Genomic DNA, 26,181 nt, shown 5'->3' on the forward strand with positions numbered 1-26,181 from the left:
TCACTTACGATTGGCCGCGGGCGAAGTCCGTCACGCGGCCACGCCCCCTGTCTCACCGCCCAGCTCCCAACACTGGGTAGAACGCCCAGGAGGCCACGCCTCATCCCGTGCCAGCCGCGTAGCCCTGCGATTGGCTGGGGAGCTGGCATGGTTTCCCGCCCCCGACCCCCTCCGCCGCACCGAGAGGCTGGCGGGACCCCGCGGAAGTTGTCAGTCAAACTCCTCCCTCCCCACCCCCACGAGGCCCCTCCCCCGGGCCGCGCGCCTGAGCGCGCGCGCACGCACACACACTCCCCCCTTTCCTGTACCAACCACCTTCTCAAGTTGTAGCGGTCGCTCCCCGGGGGTTCTCCGTGGGCGGCCGACGGGCGCGCGGGGGAGGGGTGCGGACCGCGGAGCGCGGAGCGGAGCCGGGTCGTGCGCGCGGACGGCCGGGGCGGCGAGTCCCAGCCCCGGGCGATGAGGGGCCGGCGCTGACCGGGCAGAGCGGGCACCGAGGCTGCGGCTCCGAGGGGACCTGCAATGGCAGCGTCCCGGGAGGAGGCTCCAGGCAGGGCGGGCTGCGCGGGCAGCGGCCGCTGAGGTGCCGGCCGGCCGGCTGGCTGGCGACCGGGGCGGTAGGGACGAGAGGCGCGCTCGGCGTGTGCACCCCCGCGCCCTCGCCTCAGTTGTCTAAACTTCGGGCTCCCTTCCACCCGCCCTCCGCGCCCGGAGTCAACAACTTCTTCACCCCCCTCCGCCCCCGCCCTTCCCGCCGCCAGCCCCGGGAGCTCGCCGCGCGGCGGGGACCAGGAACCTCGGGCGCCGAGATGTGGCCGTGAGGCGTTGGCGGGTGGCGAGGAGAAGCTCGGCGGCGTCCCGGAGCCGGAGGGCGCTGGGGCTGGGGCGAAGGGGCGCGAGCTCTCCGCGCCTCTCCCCGTCCTCCTCCTCCTGCCGCCGCTGCCCGTGCCTCGCAAGCTGCAGCCGGCGCTGCCAAGCGCCAGGGCCGCGGAGATGTCGTCTTCGTCGCCGCCGGCGGGGGCTGCCAGCGCCGCCATCTCGGCCTCGGAGAAAGTGGACGGCTTCACCCGGAAATCGGTGCGCAAGGCGCAGAGGCAGAAGCGCTCCCAGGGCTCGTCGCAGTTCCGCAGCCAGGGCAGCCAGGCGGAGCTGCACCCCCTGCCCCAGCTCAAAGGTAACCTCCGGGGGCGCAGCCCGGAGAGCGAGCGCCGGGGCTGGGTCCGCTTGCCTCTGCGCCAGCAGAGCCATTTTCTTCTGGGGCTTCGTTCCCCTGCCCAGTTGGGACTCGTAGTGCGTTCCCCACGATGCCTTGCCCCCCCTCCTTTAATCAAACAGGTTTGATGTGCGGAGTCTCGCTTCTTTTCTCACTCCTCCCTAATTCACCTTAACTCTTCCTAGTTTAGGGGAGGCCAACACCCTCCCCACCTGCGCGCTTGCTTAACCGGCCCTCCCTGCTGGGACTCTTCTGGCGTCCCGCGAGCTGGAGTTCCTCGCTCTTCCCCCAGGCTTGCCCTTTCCTGGTCTAGCTTTAACAACCGGACTTACCTTCCGACCTTCCCTGTCCCGAGTCTTTCCCTCTTTTCGGCCACTCTGAGCTACTCCTGTACTTTCCAAGTTACAAAGCCGTCTGCACCCACCCTCTTCTCAACTCCATTTCCCCATTGATTGTTCCTAAGAGTCATCAGATCGGGAGTCCGAAGGCAAACAACGGTTACAAGTTAGCTGGCCTTTAGTTGTACTTATAAAGAAAAAGCCTGAAAATCTGACCAGTGTAGTATCTTATTTACTGGATCATTAGGTTGAAATGTTATCCTTTAGCTCAAAGAATAGAAAGAGTTAAAATATTCTATTGTCTGAGATGATACACACTGTCTATTTGGAAGTATTAAGGAGTAGATAATGTTTCTTTGTAATGGAATGGGAACTTAGTTTGCCAGGCAGTGATTCCAGGGACTTTGTAGGTTTGTACAGTAATTCAAATTGGTATCCGTGCCTAATGCCTTGCAGGAGAACTTGGCACTTCTTTTGGCTCACTTTTCCCACTAGGTTTAGAGGATTTTCAATAAGTTGTTTCCTGGTGTTCTAGTTTATTCTTTGTGTATTACTAACTTTTAATCTTATACTTTCAATATCTTTGCTTTTTATGAGATAGAAATCATCATGGAACAAGATGATAATGTTCTTAGACATTTAAAAAATTTTTGCAACAATAGAAGCCTAATAGACGTCTAAATCATCGGTTTTGTAAGGCCAGGAAATTGAAGGTTCGTACTAAAATAGATAAATGTTCAGCAGATTTTTCAATCCATTTGAAAAAGCTCCAGCATCCCTTGAAGGCCAATCTGGTTCTGATTTGTCTTCGGGCCTATGAATCCAGCCGTAGTTTGGCAAATATAGGAATACTGTATTTTCGTGCCACTGAGCTGCTCCTCTGAGTCTAAAGAAAACCTCAGATCAAATCGCAGTTGATTTAATAGCTCCAGAAGCCCATTCAGACCCTACACTGCCCTGACTCTTGAGGTGCTTCTAAGTCAAGGACATCCCACAGTCAGAATCAGAATGGCCTTTGAAAAGAGGTTTTAAGATATGCTTAGTCTGTGCTATGGCATTTATCATTTCATAAATCATTTAGAATACAAATATTGTTACCATTTACATGGGGAAATGGTAGACCACAATGGTAGGCATTGCTAAGACTTTAATTCTTGAGTGATATCATAGCTATAAAAGGATACCATCTTATTTATTAGGGCATTGAATTGCTATTGATAGATTTTAAATCTTATACCTAATTAAGACCTTATAGTTTTTTATATTGTTTTTTTCATTAAATTGTCAAATTATTTTTGTAGTTCGAAGGTTTGGTGCTGGCATTTTTCTTTAATATGTATTTACTTTTTAGTAAGATATTCTAGTTCCTTAGTATTGTATTTGTTAATATTATTTCCTATTGTTTAATAAAAATAATTGAATATTAAACATATGGTTGGTTTCAAGCTAGGGGATGCAGCTTTGATACATTTTGCTTTTAAAAACCTGGCAAAAATATGCATAGCGTCAGTAATCACCTAAGTTACATGATGTATGGTTCAACAAGTATTTATTTTTCTCTACTAATGACCAAATACTATAAGTAAAACATTTATGGCACCTTCAACTTGTTGAATAAATTAGAGCTTTATATTAATTATAGATATTTGCACGAACATATAGTATTCTCATAAGGAAAGTTGTGTATTCAGGATAAATTCACACAAATTTTATTGAGGAAATAAGACCCTCACTTGGATCACATACTAGTAGGAAAAACTACTTTTACTCCAGATGCCAAAATGCTTGAAAAGTGATTTTTTTAAAAATTCAGTTGCTTCATTTGGTACTTTGGCAGTGTACTTGATACCACAGCGTTGTGTTTTTTCTGCCAGTAGTAGTTTTTTCCATTTGTGGCCTTAACAAAAAGCAGTGGAAAGCCGTTTAGTATGTGTATGAAAGAGAATTTTTCTTCCTGCTCTGAAATACAATCTTACCATGGAGTGATTCAGATATCTAAGGGCATCCAAGATCTTTCAAGTGTTTATACCAGCCTGCTTATGTTACACTTTGTCCACATGGGTCTGAACTGGAAAGGTGCCAACTAGTTTTCCTCAAAGCATACTATGAGTAAGGATTAACAAAATAATCCAACCTTTTCATCTGTAAGAAGTTTATTTGAGCAAAATCGTTTAGTAAGTAGGTTGCAGGATTTTAATGGCAAAAATGTTCAGAGTAAGTTTGTTTTATTGTAGAAAGTATTTAATAAACCTTGTTGAAAGGTTCTTTTAAAATGAGAAACTGTTATGTGAGTCCTGAAGATTAAACTGCCTTATATTGTAAAGTTTTAAAAAATTTGTTTTCAAAACACCTTTTTATCTCATGTTATGTTAATTCTATAAGCTGCTGTATTACCTGAGAGCTAGGTATTAGAAAATAAAATTAGGAGCATTTTATCAGTCTTTTTTTCTATATTTAAAATTTATGTTAGCATAGGACTTAATTTTTCTACCTTAAACTTTTCATCTGATAACCAACAATTAAACTTTTAACTTCTAAAACATCTGTTATTCACAATGGGATCTGTGTAGCCTATTTTGTTTAAGACTCTGGAAGCATTGGTTTGGTAAAGTAGTTGATACCTTACATTTATGTAACTTTTGGATTTTAAAATTATTTTATCTTTTTCTCTGTGAAGCAGTCCAAAGATGTGTGACCCCTAACCCCTGTTATCTGCTTTTTCACACCTAATGAGGTAATGCTGTTGTGTGACAATCCACAGCTCAGTGTATTTTTAAAAACATTACATTTTATTAGGTCATCCCAGCAGCTTTTTGCAAGAGCAGTATTATTCCCATATTACTGATGAGAAAGTTGAGGCCTAAACAGATTAGTTTCAGCCCTGTCGTTACTTATGTGGATGCTGTTGCAACTGACACTTGGAACCCAGGTCAGATGATTTCAGTATTTTTGCTGTTTAACCTGTTTGATGTAAATTTGAAGCAGTGTGATAGAAAGAGTTGGGTCACTGGGGTTAGTCCTGGGTCAAAGGTAAATTTTTAATCTTTCTGAGTCATTTGCCTTATCTGTAAAATGGGATAATACCTTCAATCTCCCCAGGCTTGTGGGGATTAAGTGAAATAATTTAACTGCCTAAAAATAGGCAAAGAATGTTAGTTCTCATTCTTTCTGATATATGAAAATCCAGATTAAAAATATTTTAAAAATGAAGGATTATTAATAGGATTACTAAAATGGTAAACTTTCCTAGTGTTGTATTTAAAGTATGATTTTATTTATCAGTTTTCAGATGTGACTTATGTGAGGTGAAGCTGTAATGGTTTTCAACGTGAGTGTGGAAATGGTAATACAGTAAAGTCAGACTCTTGTAAGATTTTTTTTACCAAGCAAAGAAATCGAATTAACCAGTAGAATTGTTTAGATGTGTATTTCCCATAGTGGGGCAGCCATTAAATAGAAAGAAGGGACTGAAACTGGTTTTGAGATTGAAGTCCCTTCAGATGAGGTAAAGAACTTTCCAAGTAGCAACTCAGATTCTTTGCTGGTCCATTCTTAGAAACTGGGTCCCATTGGAGGTATTGAGGTCAGTAAGAGTGGTGCTGATTGAAGTGCGTTGCTCACCTTTAGGGAGAAAAATGTGTTGATTTTCTTGAGTTATGTGGTCTTTTAAGGTAATTGTGAAGCAAGAACACGGGCATGATACCGTGTTTTGTGTTGGAGGAAAACACTACTATTCACTCAACTTTTAAGGTTTATAGATCTTCTCAAAGTTAGTATCATTCCATCTAAATACAAAACCCCTTTTTGTAATTGGGCTGGCACTAAAGAAAAGTTCAAATTTATCTGAGTATGTTAAGAAAAATGTTTACAACGGGATATCACATAGTAATCATTTTAAGATTATTTTCTGTAAGTATTATATGTCTTCTGGAAGATATATTTAAAAAAAATTTTTTTTTACATTTTTAGGATGTACTTATTAGAGAAGTTGGTAAATACAGTATCCATTGTTAGTCTTCACATGAAGGAAAAACTTTTTCTAGTCTAATTTAACATCTCCAGTATTCCTTTTAGGATCATATCTCCATTTTATTACCTTCCCTGATTCCTAATTCAATTTTGGATTACTTTATGAAGTGGCCATTATTAAAGTGCTAATCTAGTAAAATGTATTTGGTTAAAGAGTGGGACCGTGGTAGACTTAAGTGTTACCAGTGGTGCCTCTCAAATGCTTTGGGCTAGTTGTTTAACGCCTTTGAACTTCAGTGTAATCGTTTTCACCTGCAAGAATAATATTTTTCCCTTGATAAAATCACAAAGATGCATTAGCATTTAATGAGTTATTGCCTCTTTGGATTTCGAAGACAGCTTTATCAACAAAAATAATACATTTGGGAAATAATTGATTTTTGTGCTTCACTTTTTAAACTGTAAAAAGCTGGGGATAGAGACTAGTTTATTTTTATGTGTTTAGCATTCTGGTTCTCAATCCTGGCTGTATACTTGCAGAGCATTAAAAAACAAAACAAAACAAAACAAAACAGTACCTGGGCCCACCCCCAAGAGATTGTAAATTAATTGGTCTAAGGTAGAACCCAGCTGTATGTATTTTTAAAGGCTCCCAGGGTGATTCTAATGTTCAGCCAGGGTTGAGAATCACCGGTTTAGCATTATCTGTCTATTGATTTAATTCATTAATTGAGACTTTGTCCTTTTCTCCCTGATACTTATGGCTCATTACCCAGCCTATTAACATTTCCTGCCCTCACTTCACCTCCTGCTATTACATTTCACTCTTCACTTTGCTGCCCCCTATGGCTAATCAGCTGCTTTCCTGAACGGGATAGTGCTGTTAGATTCTGGAGTTTAGGTGTGATGAGATGATTCTATTGGATTTTGTTGTAGTTATCATAATTAAAGCCCAGCTGTTATCATTTGATGCCAGGTGGTCAGTTTTCTTTTCTCTGTGATTTTTGGAGAGGAGGCTGAGTTGGCAAGTAAAATTGAGAACGTATAACAGAGGTTTGGCTAATTTTAATCCCGTCGTTCAGGGTAACAGGTGATGAGTCCTGTTTGGAATCAAACAGTGATGATTACACTTTGGAATGTAAAACTGATTTCTCTATATGCTTAGAGCACTATTCTGTTTCTTGAAGATCTTGGCCTAATATTAGTACTGTATATGTTGAATATAAGATATTGAACAAATGGACTATCCTTGAACTTAATTGTGGTTTTGGTCATGTCTTATATTTATTTTGCATCAAGAAATGTTTTTCTCCAGAGTCTTTTCATGTCTACCATCTTATTAATACTTAATCTTAACTACAGCTTTTTATGGAAAGTAGGACAGTGAGGACCCAGGCCCACTTACATTCCATATTCCTATTTTGTCTTTGGCTTTTCTGCTAGCCAGTTTGAATAATATTTTATTTGTTGATTTGGGTGAGCATTCAGCTGTTATGTAGTGATGTTGTTTTTCCAGAATGAGATGGTACATTTTTGTGTGAGAAAGCAGAAGTCATTATCTATTTTTTCACATCCCATTATGATACCAAATACAGTATTCTGTGCATAAATGTGGTCATGTAGATTTTAAGGAAGAAATGACTTACTGGTTATCTTCTAGTTGTCCCCTCCCCCTTTATTGATTGTGCTGCTTTCTTTAGGTGATGTTTGGTGCTATCTGCTAGAGATTGATTTTCTTCTGTTTTGTTTGTTTTTAATATATTTATGCTTAAACTGGTTCAAGGTTATTTAAAGTAAGTGAATTCTGGATTCTTAACACCTTGATGGTAAATAGTAAATGTAGGTTTAAAAGAAAAGATTGTTTGCTCGTTTATTTTGTATTTTTCCAAGGACCAGTGTGAGTGACATGTAACATTATTGATAGGTTTGTTGCTAGAAAAGTTATTATATAAGATTTGTGTGGAGAAGTAATACTAGGTTGACTCCCAGACATAGACATGTGTGATTGAACATTGAAAAACTGAAATAATTTGTTTGTAGTAATTTCTAAATTTGAGGTGCTATCTTTATTTATAAGGATGTCCTTGAAGGAGATGAAAGGAACAGACTTAAATAGATATGATTACTTTTAGTGCATTATTATATAATAAGAAACCTAAATGCTTTGCTGAAAAAGTTGTACAGGACAGGCTGGGTTTATGCAAAATAGATGCTACTTGTTGGAGCGGGACTTATAAGCAGTTTCACCCCTGTTTTTTATGTCTGTCTTTTTGAACCCTTACCTGCATGAATTTGTTTATGTGGGCTTTTAGAGTGACTAATGAGGGATTTTATAAATCCTGTAATTTTGATCAGGTTTCCTAAAGAAACCTACTGGGATTTTTTTTTTTTTTGTAGTCGGCTGAATATGATAGGCTCAAATGATGAAATTCAGAGAACCTATTTCTAAGTTGGATACTGAAGGCAACGGATTTCTTGGAAACACACTCCTCCTACTGGAATGGTGATGCTAATTGCAGCTACTATAACCTTACTGTTATATCTAGTTGAGCCTTCCAGTGCTGAATGGACTTCAGAAGTCATTCTGGCTTAGCCTTCATTGGGAATTAATTTCACACTTGTTTTTCTATTAATAAATAGTTATCTTGTCATTTCATCAGAGAAGTTTTCTTTAAGGTAGGGAGGAAAGTATGGGATTTTTAAGCTCTTACTCTGAGGATTTGCTTAGTTAATGAATAAATTGTATTAGACACTAACTAGAGAGGTTAAATTCCTGAAACAAGAATTTTTAAATGACTGGGCTTATTAGAACGTGTAGTTCAGGAGTGTCAGATCTTAAATATAGCTTCAAAAATTGTATATTTTGTCTGTTTAATTGGTTTTGCCTTTGTTTCACACTTGTATAAAGGATATTCTAGAATTATAGCTGTTATCATAAGTTGATGATTATTTGGACTCATTGTTAATCCCCTGCCCTAAATTGATAAAAGTGAACAAGATGAGCGGTTTTGTTATAACAAAATTTTGATTAGCAAAACTGGGTGGGTTTTTTAAACATAACTTTTCAGATGACTTTTTCTGAGGATAAACATCTCTTGAAGTTATAAGTAAAGTAAGATAAATTCTGTAGGACTGTGTATTGATTTTTTTTTAAACTTGTACTCCATTCTTCTTTTAATTGGCCAGAGGAAAAAGATTTTGTTTGCCTGCTGTGAAATTGGACACATACTTTACTTTCAAAAATCTAGTACTAAAATATTTACCTCTATTTGGTTTCCACAGTGCTTAAAACATGGGTGAACCAATATAGAGATTAAAAACTTCGCTCAGTAAAATGATGACTACTTTTTCTTTTGAAATTAAATGTCTTTAGGGGCTTTTAAACTCCTCAAGTGTGTATGTGGGTCGGGGGGAATACAGACTTCTAAGCATGCAATTTCAGTTATTGTGATAAGTGTTATGGTAAGGGTAAGCTCTAAAATGTTAGGGGATTATGTGAGGGACCCAACCCAGTTTTCGTATGGGAGGGGAGAGATCAGGGAAAGCTTCTTGGAGAAAGTGACAGTTAAACTGAGACCTAAAAAGCCAGGTAGTGTTAGGCCAAGATAGATAGGGTCTAAGAAGTCCAACTAAAGGACAGTATGTGCAGACCCGGAGGTAGGTGAGCATAGCATATTTTGGGAATTGCTGGCAGTTTACATGGCTATGATATAGAATATAATAGGGGACTGGCTAGAGAAGAGACTGGAGCAACAATTAGGGTCCAGTTCAGTCTTGATGCTATGTAGAGGTGTGGGCATTTATAGAGTATATTGGGAGATGAAAGTGAGTAGCTAGTTGGGATGCTGGTGTGGTAATCCAGACAAGAGAAGAAGGTGGCCTTGTCTAAATAGGGATGGGGTAGTATCACAGGCAGGACTTAGAGGGAAGAATCAACAAGGATGCATTTCTGACTTGGGCAACTAGATGTATGATAGCAGTTTACTGAAAGGGAAGAGGGGAGACAGATTAGATTTGGGAGGCAAAGGTAATGGTTCTTTGGAGAAGTAGAAGTGCCTGTGGAAAATCGAAGTGAAGCTACCCAGTAAGAAGTTAGATAATTTGGGTCTGGAGCTAAGTAAAGAGATATGTGTTAGAGATGATATTAAGTAATTTGGGAGTCTTATAGGTGGCATTTGAAGCGATGGAAATAGAAGCAACTGCCCACTGAAAATGTGTAGGCTGAGAAGAGACCTAGGAATTTAGATGATGGTCAAAGGAAAAGGAGCAACTAGGAGGCAAGAGAGAGAGCTTGAGTGGAGGCAAGGTGGTCAAGGGAAGAGAGTCTTTTAGAAATGGGGCTTTGGGGTGGGGGGAATAGTAACAGTGAAGAACTGTGGACAGGTCAAATAAGAACTGAAGGGTTTGGTAGCTTCCAGTCCACATTGGTGACTTGAGAGGTGTTCAGAGGATTGATAGACTTGAAATGAGATTGCTGTGAGGTGAGGAGCTAGTGCAAAGTGTGAAAGCTGAATCAGAAAGTATGGACAACTCTTTTAGGAACTTTGGCACTTTAAAAAAAAACTACTATAGCTACGGGGTGGAGAATGGATTGTAGCAGAACAAGATTTTTAGGAGGAGGACCAGTTAGGAGATTATTTTAATAGGCTAGGTAAGACATGATACAGCTTTGGCTGGGGTGGTAGCCCAAGATGGAGAGAAAGCGATACACTTGAGATATATAGGACTTGTCAATGAATTGTTTGTAGGGGCTGGGGAGGCGATGGAAAGGGAAAGGTAGGAGTCAAGGATGACATCTGGGTGGATGGGTATGTACCACTACTGAGAGAGTACACTAGAGAAGGAACCAAGTGTAGAGGGAAAATCCAGAGTGGTATTTTGGAAATTTTAAATTGGAGATGTCTTTTGGAAACCCAGTTATAAATATTATATAGAGTAGACTATTGGATATTTGAATCATGGAGTCCCCATTTGGTGATTTCTGTGATTTCTAAACATTAATTACATTCTTCATTTTAACTTTTAATGACCTACCAAGACTTTCAAATTTGCTTGTTAGAAGACATCCATAGTTTGGGATGCTGGCCACTTGGTCTTCTGGCCAAATTGGGATTATCTGTTCCCTACTCAATGGGATGTCTTCTGTGTACACCAGATGGCAATATATCTTGGTGTGTGCATGAGGGAGATCACAAAATAAATTGGGACAAGTACATGAATAAGGTTACTTAATTGCCTACTTTTTGCCTTTAGACTGTAAATTAAGTGCCTTGAGACCTGAGATCCATATCTTCCTATACAGCATTTAGGCAGTCAGTGCTCAGTTTTATATTTAGTGAATGAAAGAATGAAGCAAAAGTTATTGAATTGATTTAAAGAAAAACATCATTTTGTATGATGCAGTAATTCACAGTTTTATAATGATTTAAAACTGAATGTTTACATGCAGTGCCAAACTTGTTAGCATCTTGTAGATAAAGAAACTAAAACCTAGGTAGGTTATATTCTTGTGCCAGTCATTTATAGCTTGATCTTCTCACTTGGTTATTGAATCATCTGTAGTGTTTAAACTGAAGATGTATATTGCCTGCACTAAAGCAAAATTGAGTATCTTATTTCCTAACAGTGCCAGAGAGAAATATTTGTAATTGAGAACCTTATCAGGAGAAATACTGGTTTCTTTTAGGTGCTAGGCAAGTAGGCCAGTATTGAAGATAGATTTTTCTCAGAATCTTCAAGGCAAGGGATCTTTGTTTCTTGAATTCTTCTGATTATAAAAATATTTCACTGATCTTTGTGGTCTTCCATTTAGCACTGTTACCCCCTTCCTTTTTTAAGTAACCTAAAATTGTTCTCAAGAAAAAAATCTTACAATATTTGTTTCATGAATGAGTACAGAGAAACAGGATGAAGTGAACTGTTAATCACTCAGCACATTTGTGTCACAGCTAGATTTATACTTTGGAGTCACTACTCAGTTAAAGTTAAAATGATCTATAATTGGCAGCTTGGAGAAATTCTTATAGATTATCAAGTACTGATTAGTAGACTCTGCTTATTTTTGCCTCTCTTTTGGAAATGCTAGGTATATTTTAGTACCCCTTTACAAGAAGTTTTTGAAAACTTTTTTTTCTACTGCATCACATTAGCATAGCTCTGCCTTTCTGATCCTTTTTTCTCAATTTGAAAGAGGAAAATCAGTTGGGAAAGATAACTGAGGCTTGGATGTAAAAGTCAGTTGGTCTAATTCATCCATCACTTTTACTGATTTTATTCTCCTACTAAAACCTTTAGACAAGCTGAAACTAGACATCTCCTTAAGTAGTTTTCCAAATGCCATTGTGTTTCCAGCGAATGAACCAACCTAACTTTGAATCCAAAGTAGAAATAAAGTAGCAAATGTAACAATGAAGTACTTTTAAGATGCATTTATTTCCCATAGTCATATTTTCTTCATAGGAAATTTTGATTATTCATGTCTGAAAGGTAAAAATAACCCAGCTTTTACCTAGCTATCAGATATCCAGGTGCTGGTTTTGGTATGTTAGGTATTTTGATAATCTGTTTTTAATGTGGCTCACCTGGATACCCTACACATAACATATTTTGAGAACTGATTTTTTTTAAAGATCTTGAGAAGTAGTTTCTCCCATGGAATAGGAATGACTATTTTAGGGTACAATACTTGCTGTGAGTCATAAGTGAATCTCAGTTTTCATGGTTTTCTAAAATAAACTCATTTAAAGAATATGTAATGAGAAATGTCATATTCTTAACTACCCTATTTCTTTTATAATGGCTTTATTATTTTTGTAAAAACTTATAGACTCACTGTGAAAAACAAAAAAGAATCTTATAATGGTAGAAAATAAAAATTCCTATCCAGAGGAAACTTCTCGTAAATTTTTGAGCATTGTCCCTTACTTTCCCATTGGTGGGATCACAATATATGCTGTTCTATAACCCATTATTTTCACTTAGTAGAATATTATAAATATTCTTTCAGAAATATAAAATATTTCTGAAAGAGAAAAAATAGAATCAATTTGGAATTGTTTATGAATAAAGTATTTCTGGAAATACTGAATCAACTCATTTAAAACCTTGGTTATAAATTCCTTATGTTAAAAGGAGAATAAATAATTTCTAAGAATACTGGTATTTAATTTTAGGGAGGTTATATATGGATCTCTTGGGAAATCCAATTTAAGGAATGTACCATCTTAGAAAACATATACAATATTTTATATATTATTTCCACAGTTCTTGAATATCCCCACCAAAGCCCATCTGTGGTGTTGGGGGAGGAAAGTGGAGTGTCTGTAGAGCTTAGGTCCTGCTCTGGAGACTTGAACACCTTGTCAAAGTAGGCAATACCTTTTCTTAACACAGTAGCAGGCATTTCCTAGTAGTTACAGGTAGGAGTGGCAGCAAGATGGAAGTTCATCACAGCCATCAAAACTGAAAATACGATCACCCTCTATTTCGTCTGTAAAGATCTGTTTAGTTTTTCTTGTTCCCAGAAGTCCCAAATGAGAAACAAAGGTACTTCAAAAAACTTATTTAATGAATAGGAAATTTTATATTCAAATTAAATTAAGGAGATGACACAAATATTCCATTTATTCTCTTAGGAGACTGTTTTTCAGTATTCTTCTTCAAGGTTCCATCCACATCCCAAGGAATCTGTATAACATGCCCCTATGAGCTCAACTTCATTCCTTTTTTTCTTTTTTGCTTCACCAGAAGTGGTTTTTGATGCGACATACAGTTAATTTTTTTGCAATAAAAATTGAACAGTATATTTTAACACTTCTGTAATGCAACAGTTGTGGATATATTTATAGTTGAATGGTCATTGATTAAAGCATGGAAATACTTATGCTCTTGAAAGTTTTAGATAGTATTTGAGGGGTTTTCTTAAAATGACATATTTATGTTAGAACATTATCAAACTGATAGTGTACATGTGTTCAAATTTCCTAAAATATGATGTCTACAATTTTTTCCCACCATTTTCAATTTTAATGAAATCACAGAACCTTGACTAAGTCATATTTAGTCACAATGCTGTGAATCATTTGCTAATAAATGTTTCCATTGTTACTTTGTAATAGCCTGCTCGCTAAAGTTTCAAATAAAAGCTGATTTTAGATTCTTGGTTATTAATGTTCTGGGGATATTGCCAAAAAAAGCTACATGTCCTATATTCTGTGCCAGTTTCTTAAATTAGAATCTTGGATTGCATCCTCAGTGTGTCACTGTAGTGGTATTGCTGGGTTGCTATGATACTGTGCTTGTTCTATAATTTGTAGCATGAATCCTATATGAGATCTTACTTTAGATTTCAAATATGTTAGTAGCAGTAACTGGGAATATGAAACCTTTTTCCTTTAAGGGAAGGCATACCTATAAAACTATTTCTGTTTCAAATATTGATACCTGCTGCTTCAAATTATTTATCCTTAAATATACAGCAGTGGTCCCCAGCCTTTTTGCTACCAGTGACCAGTTTCATGGAAGACAATTTTTCCACGGACCAGGGGGTGGTTTCGGGACAATTCAAGTGCATTGCATTTATTGTGCAGGCAACCTCTCAGCTCCACCTCAGCTCAACAGGCATTAGATTCTCATAAGGAGTGTGCAACTTAGATCCCTTGCACGTGTAGTTTATGATTGGGTTCACGCTCCCATGAGACTCTAATGCCACCACTGATCTGACAGGAGGCGGAGCTTATGCAGTGATGTGAGCGATGGGGAGTGGCTATAAATACAGATCAAGCTTCATATACAGATGAAGCTTTGCTGGCTCACCCTCTGCTTGCCTCCTGCTGTGCGGCCCGGTTCATAACAGGCCACAGACTGGTACTGGTCCACGGCCTGGGACCGTAGACTAGAGGATTTACAATGCACAACTTGAAATAACTTGGTTATCCTCTCAGAAGTTTATCACATTGCCTTGTATGAAGATGGGCAAGAAGAAGAAGGCTTTATGATAATGAATATATTAAAATTTCAGTGTTCTTCGACTTGCTATTTGAGATATTAAGAGGAATGAGTAAAGACTAGATTTTCTGATAAGACACATTTAAGATAGTACCAGCAAAACCACATTACAGGGAAAAACTACAAATCATCTTATCGTACTAGTTTTTTTTTTTTTTAATTCAGTGAACTGTTCTTAAAACTAACCCTATCATAGCCATCTTAATAAAATATTATTACCTCTTTTACTTTCTTTTTTTTTTTCTTTGCAACAGTCTCCTCTGTTGCCTGGGCTAGAGTGCAGTAGCGTCATCATAGCTCACTGCAACCTCAAATTCCTGGGCTCAAGTGATCCTCATGCCTCAGCATCTCGAATCACTGGGACTCCAGGTACATGCCACCACACCTAGCTAATTTATGTATTTTTTGTAGAGACAGTGGGGGACACTGTGGCCCTCAGGCTGGTCTCAAACTTCCGGCCTCAAGTGATCCTCCCACCGCGGTGTCCCAGATTACAGGCTTGAGCCACCGTGCCTGGTCCTCTTTTACTTTTATGTGTTAGGTTTCATTTAACATGTCCTTTGAAAAATTTTAACAGTCTAATTTAGTATTATTAATTATAGGCAGCATAAAGCAAAAATGACTGGATTCTAAGCATGTGTTGTGTATACATTTGTGGTGGAATAAAGTTTATGGGATTATCGGTTGGTTGCATTACTCCATTTGATCTCTAAACTTCCAGTAATGTCTTGGGTATTTGATATGAAAATATTGTAGAGATCAGGACTGGACTAAATTTTTTAAACAGCTTTATTGAGATATAACTTACATATCATACAATTCACCCATTTAAAGTATACAATTCAGTGGCTTTTAGTATATTCACAGGTATGTGCAATCATCATAGTCAATTTTAGAATATTTTCATCGTCTCAAAAAGAAATCCCATACCCTTTAACTGTCACCCCCTATTCCCTCAGGGCTCCTCCTGCCACCATCCCTAAGCAACCACTAATCTACTTTCTATCCCTATAGATTTCCCTATTCTGGAGGCTTCGTGTGAATGGAATCATTCATGTAATCATATCATATGAATGGTCTTTTGTGACTGTCTTCTTTCACTTAGCATGATGTTTTCAAGGTTCACCCATATTGTAGCATGCGTTAATAATCCATTCCTTTTTATGGCTGAATAATACTCTATTGTATGGCTGTACTATGCTTTATTTATCCATTCATCCCTTGATAAATGTTTGCATTGTTTCCACCTTTTGGTTATTATGAATAATGCTGGTATAAACATTTGTGTACAATTTTTTGTGTGGACATATATTTTCATTTCTCTTGGGTATATACCTGAGACTGGAATTGCTGGGTCATATGGTAATTCTAGGTTTAATCACTTGAGAAACTCTCACAGTGTTTTCCAGAGTGGCTGCGCCATTTTACCTTCCCACCTGCAGTATATGAAGGTTCTCATCTCTCCACATCCTTAGCAATACTTCTTATTTTGACTTTTTGATTATAGCCATTCTAATGGATATGACATGGTATCTCCTTGTGGTTATAATTAGCATCTCTTTAATGACTAATGATGTCAATTATCTTTTAATGTGCTTACTGGCCATTTGTATATCTTCCTTGGAGAAATGGCTCTTCAGATCCTTTGCCCATTTTTATACTTTTTTGTTTTGTTTTGTTTTTGAGACAGAGTCTCGTTCTGTTGCCCAGGCTGGAGTACAGAGGCTTCATCATAGCTCATTGAAACCTCAAACTCCAGGCTCAACCAATCCTCCTGCCTCAGCCTACCAAGTAGCTGGGACTACAGGCCTGTGCCACCATGCCCAGCTAATTTTTCTTTTTTTTGTAGAGATAGGGTCTCGCTTTTGCTCAGGCTGGTCTCCAACTCCTGACCTCAAGCAGTCCTCCAGCCTCGGCCTCCCAGAGTGCTAGGATTGCAGGCATGAGCCACTGCACCTGGCCCTCCTTTATTATTTTATTTTTTAGGAGGGGCTTTCTTTGCCTCACTGGAATTTTTTTTTTATTTCAAAAAATTTAGGGGATACAAGTGTTTTTTGTTATATGGATACGTTTTATCATACCGAAGTCAGGGCTTTCAGTGTACCCATTACCAGAATAGTGTACATTGTGCTTGATAGCTAGATTTTGATCCCTTCCCTCTTCTTAGTTGACAGTGTACGTTACTGCTCTTTGTTACCATATATATCCTTCATGTAGCTCCCACTTACAAGTGAGAACATGAGGTATCGATTTTTCCATTCCTGAGATACTTAGGATAGTAATCTCCAGTTCCATCTAAGTTCCTGCAAAAGACATTATTTTATTCCTTTTCATAGCTGAGTATTACTCCACGCTCTGTGTGTGTGTGTGCACGCACGTGTGCACACGTGCGCATGCCTAGGTGTGTGTATACATACACATCACATTTCTTTATCCACTCATCAGTTGATGGGGGCACTTAGGTTGAGTCCATATCTTTGCAATTATGAATTGTGCTGTGATAAACTTTGTGATGCAGGAGTCTTTTTGATAAAGTGATTTCTTTTTCTTTGGGTAAATGCCCAATAGTGGGATTGCTGGATCGAATGATAGGTCTACTTTTAGTTCTTTGAGGACAGTCCATACTGCTTTCTGTAGTGGTTGTACAAATTTACATTCCCACCAACGGTATATAAAGCATTCCCTTTTCACTGCAACTGTGCCAGCATCTGTTGTTTTTTGACTTTTAATGGTGATTCTGACAGGGGTAAGATGGTATCTCACTATGGTTTTAAATTGCATTTCCCTGATAATTAGTGATGTTGAGCATTTTTGCATATGTTTTTTGGACATTTGTCTTTCTTCTATTGAGAAGAGTCTGTTTATGTCTTTTGCCTGCTTTTTGATGGGGTTATTTGTTGTTGTTGTTGTTGTTTTTCCTGCTGATTGTAGTTCTTTGTAGAGTCTGGATATTAGCCTTCTGTCAGATGTATAGTTTGTGAATATTTTCTCATTGTCTTTAAACTTTCTTTTTTTTTTTTTTTTTTTGAGAGAGAGTCTCACTCTGTTGCCCGGGCTAGAGTGCCGTGGCGTCAGCCTTGCTCACAGCAACCTCAGACTCCTGCACTCAGGCAATCCTCCTGCCTCAGCCTCCCGAGTAGCTGGGACTACAGGCATGCGCCACCATGCCCGGCTAATTTTTCTGTATATATTTTTAGCTGTCCATATAATTTCTTTCTATGTTTAGTAGACATGGGGTCTCGCTCTTGCTCAGGCTGCTCTAGAACTCCTGAGCTCAAACGATCCTCCCGCCTCAGCCTCCCAGAGTGCTAGGATTACAGGCGTGAGCCACCGCGCCCGGCCTTAACTTTCTTGATGGTATCCTTCAAAGCATAAAAGTTTTAAAGTTTGATTAAGTCTATCTTTTTTTTTCTTGTTGTTAGTGATTTTTGTGTCATATGTGACTCCTTTCCCAAATCTGAGGTCATGAAGATTTACTCCCATGTTTTCTTCTATGAATTTTATAATTTTAACTGTTACATTTAGGTCTTTAGCCATTTTGAGTTAATTTTTATATGGGATATGATATAAGGGTTCATATTCATTGTTTAGCATGTGGCTATCTCATTCTCTCTGCACCATTTGTTGAAAAGACTATGCTTTCCTCATTAAATGGTCATGGCACCCTTGTTGAAAATCAGTTGGCACATGGTTTTATTTCTCAATTCTCAAATCTGTTCCATTGATCTATATGTCTGTTCTTGTGTCAGTACCATACTGTCTTGATTACTGTTGTTGTATAAGTTTTGAAATGGAGAAGTGTGAATCTTCCTACTTTGTTTTTCTTTTTCAAGATTGTTTTGGCTTTTTTTGGGTCACCTGCAATTGTAAAGGTTAGATTATTGGTTTGTGATCTTTGTTCTTTCTTACATTAGGCATTTACAGCTATACCTTTCTCTCTAAACACTCTAAGTTTCGGTATATTGTGTTTTCATTTTCATTTGTCTTAAAAGCATTTTCTGATTTTCCTTTTGATTTTTTCTTTGACTTATTAGTTATTTAAGAGTGTGTTTCATTTCCACATATTTGTGAGTTTCCCAGATTGTTTTGTTATTAAGTCCTAATTTCATTCCTCTGTGGTCAGAGAACATACTTTGTATTATTTATATTCTTTTAAATTTTTTGAGGTTTGTTTTATGACGTATGTTCTGTCCTGGAGAGTGTTCCATGTGCACTTAAGAATATATTCTCCTATCATTGTGTGGAATTCTGTAGTGCATATAATTCTCTAGTATTCTGTAGCCTGTTAAGTCTAAATGGTTTATAGTGTGTTTGTTTAGTCTTTGTTGATCTTCTGCCTCATTATTCTGTGCATTATTGAAAGTGGGGTATTGAAGTCTCCAACTAATATTATTGTTGAATTTTCTATTTTTTCCTTCATTATTGTAGGTTTTTGCTTCATGTATTGTGTTACTTATCAGTAGGTACAAATATGTTTATAATTGTTATATCTTCATGATAGGTTGACTCTTCTATCATTTTTAAATGCCCTTCTTCATCTCTATTAACATTCTTTTGTCTGATGTTAGTATAGCCACTCTAGCTTTCTTGTGATTCTTTGCATGATATATCATTTTGCATCCTTTTACTTATAATCTATTTGTATCTTTTAATCTAATTTGTATCTTCTGGAGATAGCGTAGAGTTAGATCATCCTTTTAAAAATCCAGTCTGACAAGCTCTGCCTTTTGATTGGCTTATTTAATCCATTCACATTTAATACTGTTGTTGATATAGCTGGATTTATGTCTGCTGTTTTATTTCTTGTTTTCACTGTACCTTGTGTCTGTTTTGTATTCTTCCTTTAGTAATAAGTGAATGTTTTCTAATACAGCATTTAAATATGATGATTTTTTTCACAACATATGTTTGAGTTTTTTAGTGGTTGCCTTTGGGCTTATCATATAAATCTTATTAGAATCAACTTCAGATTTATACTAGCTTAGTTTCAATCAGATATAGAATCATTATTCCTATGTATGTCTATTTCTTTTCTCCCCTTTTTGTGATATTATTGTTATGTAGTAATATTTATTAACTGTTACAACATCAGCAATACATTGTTATAATTATTATTTCACTATCAGTAGTTATTTCTTTATCATGGTACAGCTTTGCTCCTACCACCTCCTTTGTGCTATTATTAGCAAATATGTTACATTTCTATATGATAACAACCCAACAATATATTATATACATACTATTTTATCAAATGGCTTTTAAAATCAGTTAAGAGAAGAAAGAAAAAATATGCATTTATAATGTATTTTTAATTACATAATTGCCTTTACTGGTGCTCTTTGGCTTTTTTATTTTGATTTGATTTGTCATCTGTTGTCACAGGCTTTTAGCCTGAAGGAATTCCTTTAGTGTTTCTTGTAAGGCAGGCTAGCTAGCAATAAATTTCCTCAGTTTTTGTATATCTGGGAATGTCTTTATTTTGCCTTCATCTTTGAAAGATAGCTTTGTTGGATGTAGGATTTTTGATTGGCAGAGTTTTCTTTCTTTGAGCACTTTGAATATGTTACTCCACTGTTTTCTGGCCTCATTTGTTTTGGCTAAGAAGTCAACTGTTAATTGTAGCCCTTGTAAGTAACTAGATGTTTTTTTCTTGCTGCTTTCAAGATTTTCTCCTTGTCTTTGATTTTCATCATTTTTACTATGGTGTGTCTCTTTGTAGATTTTGTTTACTTTATCCTTCTTGGAGTTTGTTAATCTTCATAGATGCATTAGGCTAGCGTTATTCCTTCTCTGTGCAGTTCCTTTCTCTTTAGTACTTTCCTATGCAAATTCTAGCCACCTCAGTAGCCCTGAGCTCTGGTCTGTGTTTATTTTGCTCAGTAAGGCTGCTTGCTCTTTGGGGCTTCTCTTCCCTGTGCTTTCTGTATCTGGAAAGTGCTACCAGATAGAGAGCTGGTGCAGTTGTGAGGTTCATTCTGTTTCCCTTCTCTCCATGATCACAGTCCTGTACTGCCTGTTTTCCAACATCTGAAAATAATTATTTCATATATTTTGTCCAATTTTTAGTAGTTTATGGTGGGAGGGCTAGTCTGTAGGAAGAAGTCTTTCCCCACATTTCTTGTCATTCTTGTCCAATGGGTATGAAATGATGTGTGACATTTTGTATATAAATTTATAATTACATTTTTCTGCTTACCAGTGTGGTTGAATATCTTTTCATAGGCTTATTGGTCATTTATGTTTCATTTGACCTTTTTGCCTATAGATTTTGTTTTTTTCTTAATGATTTATAGGTATTCTTTTGTATATTCTGTACATTTTGTATACCAATTCTTTGTTGGTTATAAAATTCTAAATGCTTTACAGTTTTCCTGTTCACATTTAGTTTTTTAGTTCTCTTGGAATTAATTTTTGTATGTGAGGGGAGGATCTAATTTTATTTTTCTCATGAGTGGCCAGTATAATTTATTGAATTTTTAAAATTTCCTACTGACCTTTGTTTTAAAAAAAAAAAAACAAAAAACACCACTTTGTTACATGTTAACCTTCTGTACATGTGCACTGGCATGTTTCTAAGTGCCTTATTTATTTATTTTTCTCAATTGGTCTATTTCTGCACAACACCATGTGGCTTTAGTTACTAAATGTGGTAAGATGATTCTTCATCTTTTTAAAAATCATCTTGGCCATTCTTAGCTCTTTATTTTTCCAGATGAATTTTTAAAAACCACTCTAATGGTTCCACTAAAATACCCTGTTGAGAATTTGATCAAAATTGCATTTCTTGTATAGACTTATTGGGGAAAGCATTGATTCTTCTCATCCATGAATATAGTCTCTCTCCACTTAGTTATGTCTTTCATATATGACATGAAAGTTTTATACTTTTCCTCATAAACATCTTGCTTGTTTTTCGTAGACCTCTCAGTCCCTGTGTTGCCCTTGGAACACAGTCACCATATTATGAGGAAGCTCCGACCACATGGAGAGGTCTTATATGGGGGTTCTGGTACTAGCCCCAGTCAGTCCTTCAGCCAAAAGCCACAGTCAGCTGCTAGACATATAAGTGATTTAGCCTTCACAGGATTCCAGCCCATAGCTTTCCGGTTTTCTAGCTGAGGTCTTAGACATCATGGAGCAGAGGTAAGCTGTCCAGGCTGTCCTGTCTGCATCCCTGACCCAAAGAAACTGAGAGATAGAATAATTATTGTTTTAAGTCACTGAATTTTGGGATACTTTATTACTAAGCATAGAAAATTAATACCACCAGGCATCATTCTGATTATGATTTGGTTTGCCCAGTAGTTCTATCTACAGCCATACATCACTAGAATATTCTAATACAGTACATGGGGGGGATAATATCTCATCCTAAATTAATAAATTGGTATTTATTAGTGTCTTATGGAGCTTGGCTAATTTATGTTTGTATTTTATATGGGTTTTTAACAGTATCTGAGTTTGTAAGGCAGAGGAATAGACTCAGACATTGAAAATTCATCATGAACATGCTTCTTGGAAAACTGGCCTTAGTCTCTATTAAGGGTGAACTAACATCCCTGTGTGGTTGAGAATGAGAGTTTATATTTGAAACCCTTTGTCTGTCTAAAGATTTTCTCATTGGTTAGTGTTTGGATGGACACTGTCTTTATTTGCTTCTGAAAAGAATGAAGAATAACGACGACAAAGTGCATTCCAGTCTGCAAACAGGCTGTTCAGAGAACTTTTAAGTATCAGTATGAGTGAAGCATGGGCTAGAAGTGAGGGAGGAATGGGATGTGAGGTTAGAAAGGCAGTGCCCCCCAGTTTCTCCTGCTCTCCTTTCACCTTCAGCTTTTGTCATCTTTACTTTTACATTTTCAAGGTTAACATTTAATTTCTGTAATCATAATTAAGTTTTCTGTAATTTGTAAGTTAATTCTAAAAGTTGAATGCCACTGAACAAGGTATATGTTGTGTGATTATACAGGCTTCAGAGCCACATAATGTGATGACATTTCCTTTTTTAAAAAAGTTTCCTAGAGTGTCTAGGTGTCTCGTGTTCTTTTCCTGTACCTTTAACATCCTGTTTCCCCCACATCTCCATGCAATAGGATAGATATCCTGTTGATCCTCCCTGGAGATCACTCTCCTGGGGCCCTCTTTCCTCCTCCGATCCGACCCGGTTCTCTAGACCCTTACTGCTTTTCTGAATTGATTTCCCCATTCCTGGAATCCATGCCTTTCTCTTTCTCCTTTATTGCTGCATCAGGTAATTCCTAAGAAAGGTGGTGAAGGTGGTTAAGTTTTTCAAGTATTTGCATGTCTGAAAATGCCCTTACTGAACCTTTATCCTTAATTGATAGTTGGCCAGTTACAGAGTTCTAGATTGGCATTAGAATTTTAATGGTATAGCCCTATTATCTTCTGGCATGACTCCTGCTCTTAAGAAATCTGATGGATATCTACCTCTGGTTCTTGTGTGAGTGACTTTTTTTTTTTAATCTGAAAGCTTTTAGTCCTTCTGGACATATGAATTTTCACAGTGATATGCTAAATTGTCCTTTTGTTTGGAGTCATTTTTTCTGTTTATTTCTTTCCTGTTGCAGGCTTTCTTTGGATGTCTGTTGGTCCTTTATTTTCCATTAATATGTATGAGTGAACAAAAGAATTAAGAGTTGAGGTTTATTGATTGCCTGGTTTTGCTCAGAGTAATTGGGCAGGGAACTAGTTAAGAACAGAAACTTGAATATGGTTGCAAAGAAATTTAACTGGCTTCCTACCTCAGAAAAATTAAAAAGTATAGGCAATCTTGATTAGGTTATCATCTTTATGAAGATTTCTACATATATCTTTATATAAAGTAGCTACTGGTTTTTAATAGAGGAGTAGTTTGTATATCATGAGCTAAATATCAGTGTTGAAATATGTCATTTTATTTTATTTTATTTTTTTGAGACAGAGTCTCACTGTGTTGCCCGGGCTAGAGTGCCATGGCATCAGCCTAGCTCACAGCAACCTCAAACTCCTGGGCTCAAGTGATCCTCCTGCCTCAGCCTCCCAAGTAGCTGGGACTCCAGGCATGTGCCACCATGCCTGGTTAATATTTTTCTATATATATTTTTAGTTGTCCAGATCATTTCTTTCTATTTTTAGTAGAGACGGGGTCTCACTCTTGCTCAGGCTGGTCTCGAACTCCTGACCTCAAGTGATCCTCCCGCCTTGGCCTCCCAGAGTGCTAAGATTACAGGCATGAGCCACCACACCCGGCCAATATGTGATTTTAAAAGTCTAATCTGACAAGTTAAGTAAACTTAAGTAATTGAGCTAATTGAAGGTCATTTATAGATTTGAAAGCTCAGAATTGAAGTTTCATGGGGTTTTTTAATGTTGGAAACAAAAAATTTGTTAGAATCAAATAAATACAATGTGCCCATATTTTTATAAGTAGAAGGTAAAACAATAAACATTTTGAGTACCTGTCATGTGCTAGGCATTGTGCTAGATACTAGAAAGAGAGAAAGAAGGAGAGAGAGAGAGATAACTAGATAAATATCACTTGGTTCCTGCATTTAAGGGTCTCATAGTATGGGGGTGTTAGCTATGTAAAATATAATTGCCGGGTAGCACAGTAAATACTATAATAGAGATATGCACCTAAGATACATTTGGGTAAACATGGATTACCCAACCAGTTTAGCTTCAGTGCCATAGGGAAAGCTTCTGAGAAGGGACTTATGCTGAAACTTTGTTAAGTAGATAGTGTTCCCAGGGTGGGAACGTGGGAAGAAGGGCATTCCAGACAGAGGAAACAGTGTACAATCTTCAGGGAACCACATGGAATATGATTTAACCAAAGTAAAGAGACATGGGGGAAAGTGTTGATGACTCGACAGTAAGCAGCTACATTTTTTATACAGTCCAGAGGAGTTTGAACTTCATTTTCTAATTATTGGAAGGTCACTGAAAAGTAGGAAGCATGATCATACTGATTCACATTTTAGCAAGATTTTAGCTTTTGAACTAGTTTGGAGGATGAGCACTTAGGATGTCATTGCTTTAGCATAGACAAGGGATGATGAGGGTCTAAAATGGCAGTGGGAATGACAAGGATAGATTCTAGATGTGTTAAACAATCAATAGCATTTAATGATAGCTGGGTGTGGTGGTGTGCACCTGTAGCTCAACTATTTGGGAAGCTGAGGCAGGAGGATTTTTTGAGCCCAGGTATTCAAGTCTAGCTTGGGCTACATAGCAAGACCCCATCTCTTAAAAAATAAAAATTGATGGTGGGTAATGAGAGAGAGGGAAGAGTCCAGTATAAATCCCTGAATGATGGGATTAGATGGGTAAATTTCTCACTGAATTTCTGAAAGACGTTTCATGTATGTGAATAGCTTTTAAAAAATGAGTATATAAAGGTAACTTCTGAGTAGGTTATGTCTAAGTTTTTTGTTTTTTTGTTTTTTATAGATGCCACTTCAAATGAACAACAAGAGCTTTTCTGTCAGAAGTTGCAGCAGTGTTGTATACTGTTTGATTTCATGGACTCTGTTTCAGACTTGAAGAGCAAAGAAATTAAAAGAGCAACACTAAATGAACTGGTTGAGTATGTTTCAACTAATCGTGGTGTAATTGTTGAATCAGCGTATTCTGATATAGTAAAAATGGTAAGCCTCTAGACTTATGTTCCTCAGATTTATATAAAATCAGATAAGATCTGAGGTATAATTATGAATTAATGAGACTGATTTTTAATAAATGTACAATAATTAATACACATAAAGAATGTTTTTAAAAATAGTTCATTTGAAAGATTATCCATCCATTCCACTGATGCTGTCATTGCTCATAAGAGTTTGGGAATTCAGTAACCACAATGGCTGGTGGCTCCCATATTGAATAGTGCACATCTAGAGCTTAAGGGAAAGAGGCAGGCTCAAGATTGTACAGATTGACAGATAATTAATGTCATGGAGGTGAACAGACACTGAGAACTTCCAAAGGGTGAAGAGAAGACCAGTGAAAAACTAGAGATCTCCATCCATGTTTAAGCAGTGGGTAAGGGAGTCAGGTATAACGCTTTTATTGAGACTCAGAATCTTTAAGAAGTAATATAAATAAATGTTTGGAATATCTGATGTGAAAAGTTAATTACTGCTAACTTTATTGGAGTTGTTTAGGATATTAGCTATTTATTAGTAATTTAACTTTATTATCCGTCAAATAGAAATTTATTTAGTATTTGTGATTTTGTATTTTATTGCATACTAACAAAATACAAAAATTGAGTTGGGATAATTAGAGAGTTTCTAAGTACATAGTTTAAACTTACACGGTGGTATAGAAACTAATAGCCAATATAACCTACAGTTGTCTTCATTTCCCCTGCCCTTGCTTAATATATATTCTGAAAGAAGAATCAAATGCGTAGTGGGAAAGATAAATTTGGCTCTAATATACTAGTTGGGTTTTCTTTCATCACATCGTAGTAGAAGACCTGTCAAAAGGAATTAGGAAATTTTGATTGATTTTTTTTTTTTTTTTAAAGCAACTAGAAGCCTTAAAAATTTTTAAAGATTAGCTGTGGAGACAACATTGATCAAAATGAAATTGGCTTCTTAAACTCACCCAGATAGTAAAAGGGAAGTGATAGTTTGGGAATATAAATATTAA

At 37.6% G+C, this 26,181-nt stretch overlaps 1 protein-coding gene across 2 annotated transcripts in view; it reads left to right on the forward strand.

Annotated features, from left to right (window-relative positions):
* The first annotated feature begins 301 nt into the window (after positions 1–301).
* The window catches only part of PPP2R5A (protein phosphatase 2 regulatory subunit B'alpha), a 41,025-nt gene continuing 15,145 nt past the window's right edge, over positions 302–26,181 (forward strand). Inside the window, exons 1-2 of one of the 2 annotated variants that reach the window (XM_045536464.1) lie at positions 302–1,174; positions 24,979–25,175. In XM_045536464.1, the coding sequence (XP_045392420.1) occupies positions 994–1,174; positions 24,979–25,175 (378 nt within the window). In that variant the 5' untranslated portion in view covers positions 302–993. The remainder of the gene's footprint in view (positions 1,175–24,978; positions 25,176–26,181) is intronic. The other variant, XM_045536465.1, reaches the window with a different exon arrangement.

This window comes from Lemur catta, chromosome 23, assembly GCF_020740605.2.
Source record: "Lemur catta isolate mLemCat1 chromosome 23, mLemCat1.pri, whole genome shotgun sequence".
NCBI lineage: Eukaryota > Metazoa > Chordata > Mammalia > Primates > Lemuridae > Lemur > Lemur catta.